General features: G+C 39.1%; 1 protein-coding gene across 3 annotated transcripts in view; it reads left to right on the top strand.

Moving 5' to 3' along the window:
- Window positions 1-16,219, top strand: part of CCDC141 (coiled-coil domain containing 141) — a 182,649-nt gene extending 166,430 nt beyond the window's left edge. For all 3 annotated transcript variants that reach the window (XM_046658984.1, XM_046658983.1, XM_046658985.1), the window contains 3 exons: window positions 4,118-4,234; window positions 11,650-12,506; window positions 14,635-16,219. In XM_046658984.1, the coding sequence (XP_046514940.1) occupies window positions 4,118-4,234; window positions 11,650-12,506; window positions 14,635-14,902 (1,242 nt within the window). In that variant the 3' untranslated portion in view covers window positions 14,903-16,219. The remainder of the gene's footprint in view (window positions 1-4,117; window positions 4,235-11,649; window positions 12,507-14,634) is intronic.
- The last annotated feature ends 503 nt before the right edge of the window (window positions 16,220-16,722 follow it).

Genomic DNA, 16,722 nt, shown 5'->3' with positions numbered 1-16,722 from the left:
TTTTTTCCTCCAAATCATGGCTCTAGAGAAAATACAACTAATCTTCAGGTACTATATTCATTGAACATTTAGCTTCATGCAAATATTAAACCAAGCATGCATCTTTCATAGAATAAAAAAGTGACGGTAAAAAATATAGAGAAAATATGTTGATGTCCATGCTTAGGCAAAATCCAGTTAAAAGACAGAAATATATGTATTCTTTTGTCTTTGTGGGTCGAAAATTGGTTTTATTAGTGCAGTTTTTACAACTGGCTGAAAGAACTGGTTATTTAGTATGGAGGGAATGGCAAGCACAGGCTCTAGAGTGAAGCACAGCCACCACCGAGGAGTACCAACTCCTCAAAGTATTGGATTTGTGATTTTGAATAAATTACTTAATCTCCCTAAGACTCAGTTTCCTGATCTATAAAATCGAGGAAATAGGGGAACCTAATTACAGGGTAGGCCCGAGTATTGACTAAGAAGACACCCCTCGTTCTTGCTGTGGTCATTCTTGTCATTGAGATGTAATGGTGCGCTTGCAGTTCAGAGTAGAATTATGTATATTTCTAGCAACCATTTTTTCTGCGTGAATTTCCATGCCATAAATTTGAGTACTCATTCCATTCAAAATAGTTTGTCAAGCTTTTAAATCAATGGATGCCCAACCAAATTATCTTTTCCATTTGGTTAAAGATCTGGATTTTTTTTTACTTTGTTTTTTTTTTTATCATTTTAAATGACACTACTATGAACATCTTAATGCATAACTCTTTTTCTTTCTTTTGTATTATTACCTATGTGTAAATTCTCCAAAGCAGATTTGGGTAAACGGGTATGAAGTTGTTAATGTTCCTTATATATATACACACACACACACGGAATTAGAATAATATGTATGTGTTAAATTGCTTTCCATAAATGTTTTACAATTATAATGCCACCGGTAATGTATGCATGTGCCATATATCTTATATTCTTTTTCTACATTTATTATTTCCTCCCCACCCCTTGAAGATCTGTTTCTTCTCCTGACTTTCAATACACAGCCTGAAAATCACTGCTCCCTCTGACTCTTTGCTCTCTATTGTCCGCAGCATCCCTCCCATTTATGTTGTACATCTTGGAGAGAGATCCACTTAATAAAATATCCTCTCTTAAAGTTGTATCTCTTTCTAGCTTTCGCCTTCATGGCTATTCTTCCTGAAAGCTGTTTTTACTCCCTCTCCCCACTTCCTCATTCCCCATTCCTTCTACCCGCCCCATAGTCAGGATTTCACGCCCCCCCTTCTCATTCCCAGTCCACCAGTTGGATTCTTTTTTGTAGTAGTCGAGAGCCTCCTAATTATCCACTGCAGCGATCACCCTTCCTAAACACAGTTCTGCTAATGTCATTTTTACTTTCAAAACACTTCACTACAAACTCTCCATTGCTTACCAAATAGAGTTCAGACTCAAGACCTTCCAGTGTTGTGAGGCAGATCGCTGTTTCAAATCACCGGGTTTCTCCATTCCGTGTTGGTTCCTATTTCCCTGGTCTCCTACCCCACGCTCCCGAGTTTCCTGCTTCTGGACCTTTACTTCACGTGCGTGACCTTCTATCTCCGCTTATCTAAATTTGACCACCTCTAAGAGCCCAGCTCAGTACTGCCTCCTCCACGACTCCTTCCTTAGCTGTGTCACCCCTTCTCTGACCTCCCACAGCACCTGTGTTCTTTCCCACCCTGGTCATCGCATGCAACTACTGATCCCATCCCAACCCCTCTACTTGATGACACTCGAAGAAACCCTATGGCTCTGCTCAGTTTAGCATCCCACACAACATTTAACACTGGGTTTTGCCTAAAACAGGTTCTCCAGAAAGAGTATTGGCATTTGTAGGAAAAGCTCAAAGGATTGGTACAGAGAAGAAGGATTGTTCAATAGCTCAAAAAGATTTGATTTGGGTGAATATAAAAATGAGAAAGGGCTTTTTTGGCAAAAGAAATAGGCACCAGCATTGCCTTTATGAGTTACAGCCTGAACAAAAGCTGGTGAAAGAATGCTCGCTAACACACTACAGATGGTTGCGTGAGAATACAAACGTCTAGTTTTTATGTTTTTAAGGTGATGCTATGGCTCTCTTTTGCAGGGGTTATTAAAAAGTAGTCCCAGAGATCCCTGTCAAGGCTGAAATAGTCATAATAATCCTTTCTATTTTTGTATAGCAATTCGAGATTTACAAAGGATTTTCATATGTATTACCTCAGTGATTTCCAAATAACCTTGTGAGGATGATAAGGCAAATGTTGTTTTCTTTGTTTTAGAGGTAAAGTTCAAAGAGGATGAAAATGCTTTGCTTGGGGCCCAAAGTGAGTAGTGGTGGATCTGGAATTTGAACTTAGGTATAATTTAAAATCCAGCATTCTTTCCACAACCACTCCCATTTTGGAATTAGGTATCAAGCATGTACTAACGCAGAGTAACTTACCAGTGATACAAACCAGTCTAAGTTTTAGAGTTGAGACTAAAAACTGAATCTTCCCAGTAAGTGTCTCCCCAAATCCTCTGAGTCCGTGTAGCATGTGCACTGAGGAGCATGCTTGTTTCTCTAAGGCCCATCTAATGACTGTGTTCCGTGTGGAATAGAGAATCTTGTCTTGCAGTATAATCATCAGCCTAAACCAGTGTTCTTTCACTTTGTGTACCTCTGGCTCATTTCACCTTCATGAAGTCTTTTCGGCCCGACACTGGCTATGCAGCTGTTTGCAAATCCCCTCTATTTCCATGACAAAAATGGAGCCCCATGAACTACAGGAACAAAATATCATCACCCACATGAAGCATTCCTTTGTTCTCAGTTATTTTTTTTTCTTTACCATACTCAGCGATATTTCTTTCCACTTTTCATGAGTCTCTGAAACATTTTGCTTGTATGAATTCTCTGGATTTCCTACTTTGTTGTCCACTAGAATCTTTGGTCTTTTCTACCTCATTGCTTCTCCCCCAGACTCTCCTAATGGTTTAAACTGCCATGCACAATGGTTCCTTTCTCTAGAGAATGCTCCTGGAGGTGCATCCTATCTATCGTAACAATGACTTTTTTCCTGCTAGGCCCTTGAACAACCAGTATTTACTGGCAATAAACTTTATCAAAGTGATGAGGATTTTAGGCTGGTTACTTTTAAAACTACAGATGAGAAGCAGGCTCCGAGGACTGGAATTTTGCTTGCCCTTTTGAGAGACATTTGCGTTTGTGAAGGAAGGGGGGATGACCTTGTAGGGACCTGAAATTGGCCACCCCAGGATATGTCTCTTTGGCATCAGGATTGTTTTGGGCTGATTGCTTTTGATGGGCTGGGACAGGGAAGGAGGCTCTGGGGAATGGAACTTGCCCTTGTTGGGACACATTTACATTTGTAAGGTAAATCTCTATCTGTAAAAGGTGTCTCCCTCTCTGTACCTGGAAGAAGAGGAGAGATAACCTTGTCCCTAGAAGCTCTTAATGGGGAAGGCAAGAACTTAAGATGGTTGCTGTCTGGCAATCTCATGTAACTGGTTTAGGGTGGTGGCGTCCAACCTTTCTAACCTTTAGTTAATCCGATTTGATTCTTGTCTAAAAGTCATGGGATCACCCAATGACCAGACCCCACCTGCACTGATACCATTTTAACTTTTTTTCATGTTCTTTCCTTTGTCTTGTAAAGAGATGACTCACATACCTATGCCTTAAATTTAGCCCTAACCCTCAACTCGGGGCAGCAGCAGGAGCTCTGACTGCCCGTGTGTCCTGTCCCCATGCCAGCGGGGGCAGCAGAAGCAGCAGCAGAAGCTCTGACTGCCCATGGGCCCTGTCCCCATGCTATTCCACACTATTCTCTAAATAAAAGAGCACTACTGCCAGATCTTGAGAGTCCAAGAAATCTTTCTTTCGACTCCTCAGCTCACCGACCCCGCATCAAAAGGAATGAGGAAGGAGGGGAATTGTGAACTTGAAGGGAACATGACGTGAACATCATGGGAATACTTCAGTCTCTTGTAGAATACATTTACTGAAAAGTTACACGTGGCCTCTGTTTTCTTCCAAGCGGTTATTGTTGGCAGTGTTCTTCCAACTTTCCTGGCCCAGGTTCTCACTAACCATCACTTTGTGTAGCAGGGAGACATTACAAGGATGAATCTGACTTTGGAAGATTTCCACGATGAAGGTATTGGCCTACTAAAAGAACCAGTGAGAAATAAGCAGACAATATTGAAAGAAGAAAGGAATAAGGTAAAGAAAACTATTTAACCTCAGCTATTCATACTTTTGTTTTGAGGTTAGAGTCATTGTGCATTCCAAAAAAAGAAGTGAGTTGAAGCCTTCTTATCTATCGGAATTGTATCTTCCAATGTAAATGCAATGTGAGTGTCCTCATCCCTTACTTCCTCTCTACCGTTACTTGGTCTTTCTTCTCTTATCCCTGCTATTTCCCTCTGAGCTCCTCCTATTGAACACTGGAACCAAGCATTTCACAGTGGCACTGGGACAGCTATTCAAACACCACAGCCTCGCCCTAAACCACTTATATTTTCCCCATCTTTAGCTGCCTTTCCCATTGTCCTTTTGTATTCCACCCCAACTTCAGGTTTTACTTCTCCCTCTTTATCATACCGCCAAGCTGTGATTTTGTTCTTTTGCACTACCCATTGGAAGACCTTAATACGTGAAATTAGATTGTATCTTGTTCCCATAGAATCTGCCTCTAAGAGGATATTTCCAGGCACATGTACTAAAAGATAGAATCCAACTGAAATATAAATATGAAATTATTTAGAGAAATGTTTAAATGACTTTAAAACCTATGCGTTACAAATAAATTAAGCATGTAACAAAACCTACAAATACTCACAAAATGTAAATGTATCATGATTTCAAAAGCATGATTTAAATCACATCATTATGGATTTTCAGGATAAATTGCTCACTATCTATTCATAGCTGCTGGACTATAATTAGCTCTTGACTTTTTGTTTTGCCAAGTCGCCTGCTCCCAATGTTTCTCTCTTTCCCAAAGAACTAAAAGAACAAGCAGAGTCAATGTGATTCTCAACTGCCCCCAAATTAATAAAAAATACTTCCTATAACCTGAGAGTTAAAAAAAAAAAAAAATCTCCCCACTTATTGCAGTTATCTCAAGGAGAAAGATTTATCTTTCCTTGAAGTCAATACAGTTCTCAGAGCTTCTTTATAGGTCCTTTTCCACAGGTTAAATCTATGTCAAGGTCTAGTGCAATCATACGACCACCAGGCAGCAAGGACCAGCAAGCAAGCTGACTTTTTTTGTGGCATGGACTTGAGACTTTTAAACTCGGGTTCCTCTCTAAGGCAAAGGAAAGCTACCAAACCTTGGTCTTCTTGTGTGGACGTGAGTCTTATATCACATGGTCTTTGGTTAGTCTGATTTGTCTAAATCAGAGTTTCCCAGCATCAGCTCTATTGACATTTTGGCCCAGAGAATTCTTTGTTGCAGGGTGCTGCCCTGTGCGTTGTAGGATGTTTAGCATCATTCTTGGCCTCTAACGATGCCGGTAGCACCCCTCCTTCATCCAACTGTGACAACCAAAAATGTCTATAGAAATTGCCAAATGTCCCCTCGGGAGCAAAACCACCCTCGATTGAGACTGACTAGTCAATTTAATAAAGAATAATATTAAATGCATCCCATTTTCTTAACTAAATTTCTAAGAGATACTAAGTCCAACAGCCTATTATGTTTTTCAATTCTGCACATTGTTCTGCATTGTCAACCACACACATTTACTTAGAAATGAATGTTATTGCTACCAAAGAAAACAAACTCATTTATACTTAGTAAAAATAGTTTTTCTTGCTTTTATTTATTTTTCTTAGAAGGAAAATTAAAGGAATAGAGTCCTTTAAATAAAAAGCAAGATTTACTTTTGTTGATAAATCACTTTTATTTTACTACAAATTAAAAGACATGATAGATCATCAATTATTTAGGACAGAAGTGAAGGTCCCCAATTACAGCTGTCAGGAACTGTTGCTGACGTTGTTTCGCATATACATTCCAGTGCAATTGGCACAGAAAGCAAAATGAAAGGGTGGCAGTAATCTTCACTTTTAAACAACTCGATCACATTTGTCCTCTATTATCTCTATCATTTATATTATAGGTCAGATGTAATAATTCCCCAAAACACCATGTGGGCAGATAACAAGAAGCACGACGTAAAAAGCTTGTCCAGGAATCACTGTGTTCACTTCTGATTCCCTTAAATGGTGTTGATCTTCTCTGGAAAATTATTTGAGTCAGAAAGAGCAATTCCACTAAACTATTACAAGAATATATTCATCACAGAATTTTCTCCTGGAGAGAGTAAAGTGCTTCTCATTTTTCTGACCTAAAAATGCAACAGGTAGAATTAAGCAATTTAGTGAATGCAGTGCCTCTTGCCCTGCTAACAGATTAGCGATGGAGTTTTATCCCCAAGGTGAGCACCGAAGCTAAATCTATAGTAATATCTAAAAACTCCTAAGAGTAGATGGAGGCACAGAGTATGAAGAGCCTCGCCTAAAGTCACAAACTATTCGGGAGAAGATGAAGGCTTGGGCCGCCAGCATTTACAGTTCCAGAATTCTAGTGCTGGAAGGGATTTAACAATCATCTGATCAAATCTCATTTTACAGTTGAGGAAACCGAGGCCGAAAAAGATTAATTAGTTGCCTTCCCCAAATCACAGAAAGTAGTGTCAGCACTGGGCAGGCAGCCCAATTCTCCTGAATTTCAGCCATGTAACTTTTCCACAAGACCGAAGGAGAGCTGCAAGGAACTGCTGCGCATAAGTAAGCCGGTTTGTACTGATACCAGATTCCCAGGTCAAACCTTTCGCCTCTTTCTGTTCATCTGTTTACATGATGATTAATAAAGCAATAGCAGGGAGCTACTTTTGTACCAAACAATTCAGTGGATCGCTGTTATCAAACTGAGTGAGGACGGTCCCTGGGCCCTCCTCCACTAATTTTGATCACCTGGTGGGGTGGGGGTTGGAGGAACGTTCTTGAGACACTTGCTTCGGAAAAAAAATGGGAAAGAGATAAAGTCTTCCTCACCATCTTTCTGTCCTCTTCTCTTTTACCTTTTCCACCCCAAGTGCCCAAAAGTACCAAGTCACCCCTTAGCTGCCCCAAGCCTCTTCCAAAGGCCTTCCCCAGAAACACCTTCATAGACCAAGTCCCATGCTCAGTAGCTTTCTTTCTCCACTTTCCACTTACCTTCATTAAATCTTATTTATCCCAAGATAAGCCTATCTATTGTGGAGATATTTGGGAAGGTAAAGTCTTGTGGTGGTCCCTTAAATTTAGCACGTAGTTGGCTCCTCTCTGTATATACTTTGAGAATTGGTTCTACATATTTAGTTCAATGGATATAAAATATCATTATAGTCTCTCTTCTAGATAATCACATTGTTTGCCTACATGACAATGATTGTAAATCCAAGTGATTATGTCCATCAGTGGAAATGAAAGTCCAGAAATCCTGACAGAGATAAGATCTGAAGCTATAGATTTAAGATTAATTAAAAGTTAATTGTTAAAATGTATAAATTTCCAGTTCTAAAATGAATGTCATTGGAATGTAATGTACAACATGGTGACTATAGTTAATAATACTGTATTGCATATTTGAAAGTAGCTAGAGAGTGGATCTTGAAAGTTCTCATCACAAGAAAAAAAAATTTGTAGCTAAGTATGGTGATGAATGTTAACTGAACTTATTGTGGTGCTCACTTTGCAATATATCCAAATATTGAATCATTACATTGTATACCTGAAAGTAATATAATGTTATGTCAATTATACCTCAATAAAAAAAGTTAATTGATCATTAGATATGAAAGTGGGTGAGATTTTTGAGAGGAAAAGTATATAGAGAAGATTAGATAACTTAAAGATGAGATCACACATCATTCAAAAGTCTACAAGGTGGGAAGAGAAAAAAGAATCGATGAAAAAGACAAAGAGCAGCCAAGGCTGCAAGAGAAACAAATTGAGAATGAGCTATGTTCTGGTGATTCAGATCAGAATTTCCCAGCAATTTTCCCAGAACACATCAGACTGATGCAAATATGCCCTGTCCGTGCTGAGATGTATAGATTTACTACCCTTTTCTGGAAACATGCACACACACACACACACACACATGTGATTTCTACTAATAGCAAAGATGGATTTGTGGTGGGAAAATACAAAAAATAGCTGGTATATGTGAATGTTTGGAAACCATTTTCATCAAGGATATCTAGGTAGACCCAGGAAACTATAGCTCTGTGAGTTTCAAAAGGAAATTTTGTAAAATTCCATGATGACCCCAAAACTGAAAGCTTATTTGCATTTGGGAATAAAGGCAGAAGCCCCAAGAGACAACATGGATTTACTCAGAAAAACTTGTATTGAACTCACCTTATTTTGTTTTCTGAGATAGTTCTTTAATGAGTAATTCTAGGCTAGTGCCAGAGGCAAAATTTATTGTGATTTCAGGAAGTCATTTGATAAACATACTCATGATATCTCTCTTAAGATAAGTGGAGAAATGTGAACTGAATGAGAGTTTGGTCAGGTTATAATTGTGCCCAGGAGTATTAACTAGTTCATCAATGTCAACCTGGAAGACAGTCTGCCTTGAGGAGACATCTGACTTTGTCCTAAACTCCGTAGTTTTCAACATTTTTATCAACAATGTTAATGGACAGAGGAGGTGGGAAATTTAAGTTGATTAAAAACTTGGTATGAGTCAGTAGTCCCAAGTGGGTCTTATAAAAAAAAAAAGAATTAATATAATTACTACAATGAAAACATATCGTATAGATCAAGGAGATGATGATTCCACTGATTACTCTCTATCGGGAAAGTAAATAAATCCTGGACATAAACATATTTAGGAGGGGAACATTAATAAGTAGAAATGCTCCTAGAAAAAGATTTGAGAAAACTGTATCTCTTATTGTCAGTAGAAGTAACCTAGTTGTGTTGTTTCCATTTTAGGAATTGTAGGAAGTGAAAAATTTATATCCTTGGATTCCCTTCTTGAGTTTGGCACCATGTGAAAGTGACACACAGGACTCAGGAATGAGTAACCAGTAAAGGCTGGATGGGAGAACATGGCTCAGATTTTCCTAGTGGATTTCCCTCTGATTTAGATAGACTTGTCTACCTAGGCACTTAGGCGCACAGCTAAACGACCACAGGCTTTCTGTACCTGGATTTTTAATGCCTTAGAACCAATGTGAATGTACCCATTTGGTGAAAGGCAGATCCAACAGAGAGGGCCTCAGAGAGACAGAGCTGGTGCTCAGTGTCTTCTTCCAAACCCTCAGATAGCTACATCAATTCCTCCCCAGGAGGAAGAGAGGAGTGGGGGACTAGCATGGACTTTTACCCAAGTTTCTCTCCTAAACTTGCTGCAAATTTTCAGACAATTTTAAAACGTTGCTCCTCTCTAGAGAGGCATAGGTTACCCAAAGAAGTCATTAAAGAGTAGCCTGCCCCTGGATGACCCTCAGATCAACAAATATCCATGTTCTCCTTTGAAGGAGCTGATAGCCCAGGAGGAATGGGACCTCCAAGAAAGTGACCAGGATGGTGAAAGTTCTGGGAGCAGGGCAGAAGAAGACCTGGAGGTGTTTAGTACAAAGAAAGAGACTGAGAGGTTCCAGTTCTCCAAATTTCTCCAAATGGTCAAAGGGCTGTTAAAAAAGGAAACAGTTGGATATCTTTCTATGTTGCTCCAGGAGGTCAATTCAGATCCATTGGTGAATACCACAGGAAGGCAGATCTTGACTAAATATAGGAAGATATTTTTAATACAAGTAAAGCATAAAATCCTTTTCAAAGAAAGCACCCTTTCAGGAAAAGTGCTCAAACAGAGGCTGCCAGAATGTCATAGAGGAGATTCTTAGACTGACGAGAGGTCAGATCAAAGTCCCTCTGAGAAGGGAAACAAGCATTCTACCTTCAGGAAGAAATGGAGAGAGAGGCAGCGTGAGCTGTAGTAGGAAAACCCAAAGAAGGAGGGGCGTGCCTTACTGGGTATGTGTCTATTTAGTAATTTTTTTTTTAATGAGAAGGACTTTTAAGAACTTCTAGCTTTTAGACTCAGAATTTAAACTTCTACTAAATGGCTGAAGGAAACTCCTTTCTCTAAGCTGGGTTTATGCTTTCTTGGAGGACGGCATATCTGTGGGATAACATTGTTTTGTTTTGGCTTCTAACCTTCGATCTGAAAACGCATTTATTTCTCAGAAATCATTTATAAAGTGGATGTCAGGAGCAGGACTATGGGCTAAAATGAAGAACTCAAAGCCAAGGCAAGATGTAACTTTCTTATGTGCAAGGAGTAGCAAGAGGACCAAAACCAGTAATTGCTAATTAAGTAAAAATGCACCCAAAATGCTGATGAAAGGCAAAGAAAGAAGTAGATATAAAAGAAGCAGGTTGGGATAGATGAGAGCCTGTTCAGCTTCAGTGTTCTTTTGAGTCTATGCCAGAGGGATATTTGAGCCTCTTCTTAACCAAGAGATAGATGTGGATTAACGGGGAGGAACACTAGATCAGTGTCAGCAGGAGGTGAAGTACGGCTGTTCATGGCATCCTAGCATGACCTATGCTCCACATGGGGCAGAAGGATAACCGGCAGGTGTTCCTCTGTTGTATCCCAGTGTGTTCTCTTGTGAAAGGCCACAACGTGTGATTGTTGCATTAATATCTACCTCTGCCACTAGGCTGTCATCTTCACGAGGGCAGAGACTGTACTTTTACTTACCGTTTCCTCTCTCACATGTCTAACACACTATCTAGTATATAACAGGTGCTCAATCAATATTTTTCAATGTAAGGACAAAACTAAGGGACTTGAAGAAACAAAATCAGTCATTACAAATGGCTTTCTCCATATAAGGTTCCTAGAGTAGTCAAATTCATAGAGACAGAAAGCAGAATGGTGGTTGCCAGGGGCTAGGGGGAGGGGAGAATGGGGAGTTAGTGTTTAATGGGTCGAGTTTCCATTTGGAATGGTGCGAAAGCTCTGGAGATGGATGATGGTGATGGTTGCACAATAATGTGAAGATATTTAATGCCATGAACTATACACTTAGAAATGGTTAAAGTGGTAAATTTTATGCCATGTACATTTTACCACAATAAAAATTTTAAAAAAGAATGGCTTTCCTGAGAAAGGAGAGGAGGTAATTCTAGGAGGATCTGAGAGATCACCTAACAAGGGCGTCTCCAATGTTAGGAGCTATGTGTTCCCATGGAGTATAGGCGATCAACCCAAGCAGAATTTGCTGGTGGAAGGAGACACTTCAGATTATGATTTGAAAGACATTGATCCAGGCCAACCCCTTCCTCACAGATGAAAACTAGGGCCTTCTCTTTTCTGTTTCACAAGCTGTATCACATTTCACTCAGAGACCTGAGGTCAGTTTACCAATTCCTTAGTCATGGGATGGGACTCTGCCCAGGGTAGACGGACGAATGGTTTCAAGTTCCGTAATGCTTGTGCCAGGGCTCCGAGCTTTAACTCACTGTAGAATTTCTCAAGTTGTCTCTCTGGAGTTGAGTTTGAGACCTGAAAAAAGAAAACACAATGCCTAATTCAGAGCTTTGGCTTTTCTGTTTTGAAGGAGCACGCACATCTAGCAGACATTTTGGCCATCAATGGAACCAGAGAGGGTCAACTTCTCCAGGGCCTGAAGCAGCTGTCCCCTGACAAAGAGAGCAGTGTCCAACACCTGCTCCTGCCTGCAGACACACTTTCAGGAGAAGAATATGAGTGTGTCTCACCTGATGACATCTCCTTGCCTCCACTCCCAGGAAGCCCTGATTCCCCCCTGGCACCATCTGACATGGAAGTGGAGGAGCAGGCCAGCCCCTCCCTCAGCCTTCATATAAGCAGACACAGGATGCAGATAGGGGCCGGCAGTCTAGGGGAGGCCCAGGAATCTGGTCTTCCACCACCTGCTGCTTTTGCTGATGCTTGCAATGATAACAGAGAAACATTTTCAAGTCATTTTGAGAGACCGTACCCCCAGGTCAAAACTGAGCTCCCATTAACCTCCCGAGGATTTCTGGAAAAAAGTACTACTGGCTTCCGCAAAATCAGTGCTAAACAGCCAGAGAGCATGCCGAGTGAAGTGCATGGGAGAGCTTTCCAGCAGCACCCTCAGGCTCAGGGAAGTTCGCTAGAAACACAGGAGAAGATGCATGCTGAGAATAACATCACTAAAACCCGAGATAGGCTGCATGCTTCCCAGGATGCATTCTCGGACCTAGGGTTTCCATCAGGCCCCAGCTGGGCCTATCAGAGGCAAATGGTTCCCCGAGAAGAGATTAAAGGTACCTCAGCAAAGAACAGCATGGTCAGCCTAGCTGGCCAGGCACCTAATTTCTCCAGGCTCCTGTCTAATGTCACTGTCATGGAAGGTTCTCCAGTGACTTTGGAAGTTGAAGTAACAGGATATCCAGAGCCTACACTGACATGGTGGGTAGCCTATAATGACAAGCCATAACCACAAACAAATTGGATCCCCGAGCAAACCGTTCTGTGTGCACTAACTTAAAGGTTTAGGGACAGCTTATTAATATTCTAGGACACTGCCCCACTGCATGATTCAACCTCACATCAAACCCCCAACTCTCATTTTGGTAGCAGCATGGCTAACACCCTTAAGAAAAAAGTAACTATATAAAAGAATAATTTAACAAACTCTAAAAGCACCGCAACTTTGTTGTGCTTTGTTTTTGTTTTTATCAGTTTAACATTCCACATTATAAAGATTATGGGTTGAAATTCTTTCCTATGGTTTATTTCTACATAAGCATGACATTTTCTTGGTTTAACATCTCCTATTCAATTAAAAAGATAAGAATTTGGGTTTTCCCCTTTTCTTTCATTTACTTATTTCATCTCTTCCCTCTTCCCAACAGTCACACATGCCACCTTTGTAATATTGGTTTGTTTCACTAAGAATTCTTTTTATAAATTTCCTCAGTGTGAGAGATGGAATAAAAATATTTCTTTCACAGTTGCTCCCAGTGATGAGTAATAGTCCATTTTTGAAAGGTAGTGTAATAACTGAGATGTGAACAGTCTGAGTTCACTCTGGAGACATCACTATTTTTTAAGCTTATCTGTTTTAATAAAAGTAAAGTGCAGAATACAGGTTTTGAATTACCTATTGTTGTTATAAAAACAGTTGTAAGTTTCTCAACATGTGAGTTACTTTTAAACACTTAGAAATTCTTTCACCCTTAAGTAGTTTTGAGGGCAAAGTTACAAATAGAAGAAAACAATTTTATATTTTAAGATAAATAAAATAGCATTTATTTATCATAATATTTCAGTAGATGTTAAATTAGCAGTTTCAATTATCGTGTGTGCCCATTGATGGTACTTGAAGCGTGAATCGGTTATCTAAAGAATTTATGAGAAAACTTTGGTTTCTCAGATTATTCAAAGAAACTGCACTTGTGCTACGGTGCCACCATTCATGCTTTTGTTTCATTTTGTTGTTTTTACAATTGCATGTTTTTTACAGATCAGGAGTTTCATATTTATGAATTTAAAAGATATTTAATTTATTATTAAATATCAGTTCACATCAAAGAAAAATGTTGTCTGAAGTGTTTCTTGTTTTTGTTGACACAACAAATAACTTGGTCAGTATATTGCGTTGAAGAACTATTGCAACATTGTGAAAAATATCTTGCCCTCAGATTTACAACAATTTTGCTCAATTAGCAATAGGCAAGTTATCAGGGAATCATACGTTCTTACGACACAGAAAAATGCAAAATTATCACTTGACAATGGCAACAGAGAATGATTCAGGTTTGTCATCACTTCTTATGTAGAAGAACATGGATATAAATAAATAAACAAGAATCTAGAATATGCAAAATAAACAAATTATTTGCTTTATAAAAAGATGAAGCTAAGTGCTCATGTTTATAGGAAACTTAGAAACATGTCATTAACAGTAATAATCCAATTGCATAAATACCTTTTATAATTAGAAATCATTTTCTTCTAATGAAATTAATTCACAAAAATTAAAGGAACTCATTTTACCAGGAAATGCTGTGTAAGTACCTTCCCCTACAACAGCTCGCTGGTCTTCTCATGTGGATCTTATGGAATGAATATGGCGGGCCAGATGAGTCTCACTCCAATACAGATTCTAGGAAGTCACAAGTTGCTGTACCATAGCAGCTGAAAGAATGACGCAGGCCAAGTAGGGGGTGCCATTTCACACTCTACATAGTTGTTGCCACGAGCAAATGGTGGCCCAGTGTGACCAGATGGTCTGGTGTTTTTAAGAGTAGTTGGTTATCTGAATTTTCATATGCAATAATCCAATTGTTAACGTTGTCAAAAAATTCAATTTTTTAAAAACATGATCCAAGGTGATCAAACTTCACTGGCCCCCAGTTGCCAACCTCTGCTTGAAGGATAAACAGCCCCACTGGAATTTGTGGCAGCTACAATTTTCCTGCTAATACTAGCGAATATTGCAGCAGTAATGGGCCTATTTGCAATGGTTATTAGAACTTGGAAATCATGTGAATAAACAGTGGTCCTGACTTTAAAAACTGACTCTCTGCTTCAGGTACAAGAAAGGCCAGAAACTGTCTGCAGATGGGCACTTACAGGTTTTACACAAGGAGACGAGACATTTGGTGTCCATTCCGAAGGTATGCAAGGCAGACGCAGGCCTCTATGTGGCTCAGGCCCAAAACTCTAGTGGCGTTCTCTCTTCCAATGTCATCCTCCATGTGACAGGTAACCACAGGCCGCCAATCACAAGAATAAACTGGATAACGCTGTGTGTCATCTATGTTAGTGTGTTCCTAATGTACTGGCTACTCACACAGTGACTGTGGGCTTGGCACTCGTGGACGGCATTCTCGTGAGCCTAAAGGACAACACGGATACTGATTTTCCTGCACGATCACCCACCAAGTATACCTGCATTCTGGCCATATGGCTTGTTGGGTTAACACCACTGCTTGGTGAAATAATCAAATTTTCTTTAGTGCTTTAATGTATTTGAGGAGCTTGGTAAATTACTAGCAGTGAATAAGGACGCATTTTTGTATTCTAAAAAGAGATATGTTCTAGATAAAAAAGTAAAATTATGCTATATTTATTCCCTCCTAATTTAAGACCATGCTGAGCGTAGAGAACTAAGTTAAATTTCAAATCCAATTGTTTGATAACTTATTTTTAATTGTACTCATAAACATCTCTTTGTAGAATAACAGTAGAAATCTTGAACTGAAGTTGTAATTTTCATTATTGCTTTAGTTGTCCTTTAATTTTGTTTTTCATGTCTTGATCTCATTTATTGAAATACATTCTATGTAGTTTCAACATAGCCTACATTCCTGAGTCTGAGGATGCCGATGTAGATAATCATTCCTCGTGTTGATCTCATGGGTTTCACGTTGGAGAATAGATGTGCCATCAACTTTAAATGAAGTTTCAAATTTGCATCAGCTATGCATGTCATAGAGCAAGATGGAACAGGCTGCAGGGATGGACCGACAGTATTCCTGTCATTCCATTGGCATATTTTGGGAAGCCATGTATCTACAACTGCAACTGGTTCCTCCTGTTTCTAATCTTGATTCTGCTGCTGCCCATTTTTGCAGCCTGTGGAAGGACATCCCCATGCCTCAGTTTCCTATTTGGAAAATGGGTTGATCATCTACCTCTTGGGCAATTGAGAGTTTCATTTCACATCTTGTAAGATCTGAAAAATGGAAAGCACTCTATGAAGGCTAAGGGTAATTATATTGTTTCATGTAATTTGTCACCACTGCCTCCTGACCACTATTTCTCTTTCAGATGCTGTTTCTTTAGAATATTAAATTAAAGGAGTGGTGTTAGTGTGTGATTTCCGACTATTCCATGTGGGAAAATGATGTTTTATGAGTTGGAGATTAAATTTCTTCCTAATTTCTTAGGACTATATCCTTTTCAAAGACTTGAAATTAAACTTAGGAGGATGTATTTAGTATGATCTAAGGGGGAAAAGTATGTAATAAGATGGCAGAAGATGAATTCTATCCTTTTCTTGTAATTATCAGTGTAATATTGAAGAATACTCTGTGCTTTCCTGTGAAACATATTATTCAGAAATGATGATCATCTTTTTGGTTCTTTTAAAAAATAAACATAAATAAAGGAGACATTTGTTTTTTAAGTTTTAAACATAGCCTTGTCATGCTAGGGCCAAATCTTTAGTTGAAAGAATAATTCATTATAGATTATTGATGAAGAGATTGAGTTAATTATGTTGCTGTAAGACTGTCTAAAAATAATAAAAATATTTAAATGTAATATATTTAAGTTGATATTAAATGCTTACTGGATGTTATCTGAAGATGTCAAGTGTGTGGTTGAGTAAAAAGTTGGCATATTTTTTCTTGTGCTGCGTATTCAATTTAATTAAAAAATTAAATCTCTAAATTTTCTTCCAAATTTTGACAGAAACCTATTATAAGCTTATATGTACAGCATCCTAGGGAACTCATAGTCTCTTAACTCTCTTACCCTTTTTTTCCAGTTTTAAGTATTTTGCATATCTTCCCTAATTCCCATGTTGAAGCTAAAGGGTAAAACCTATTCATGTCCAAAGAGAGCAGACAGGACCAGGTAACAAATTCTCGTCCCACTTTCTTTCTCTTTCTTG

Source organism: Equus quagga, chromosome 4 (genome assembly GCF_021613505.1).
Source record: "Equus quagga isolate Etosha38 chromosome 4, UCLA_HA_Equagga_1.0, whole genome shotgun sequence".
Classification (NCBI taxonomy): Eukaryota; Metazoa; Chordata; class Mammalia; order Perissodactyla; family Equidae; genus Equus; species Equus quagga.
The sequence above is the reverse complement of the archived record's forward strand: the minus strand, read 5'-3'. Positions and strand labels throughout refer to the sequence as shown.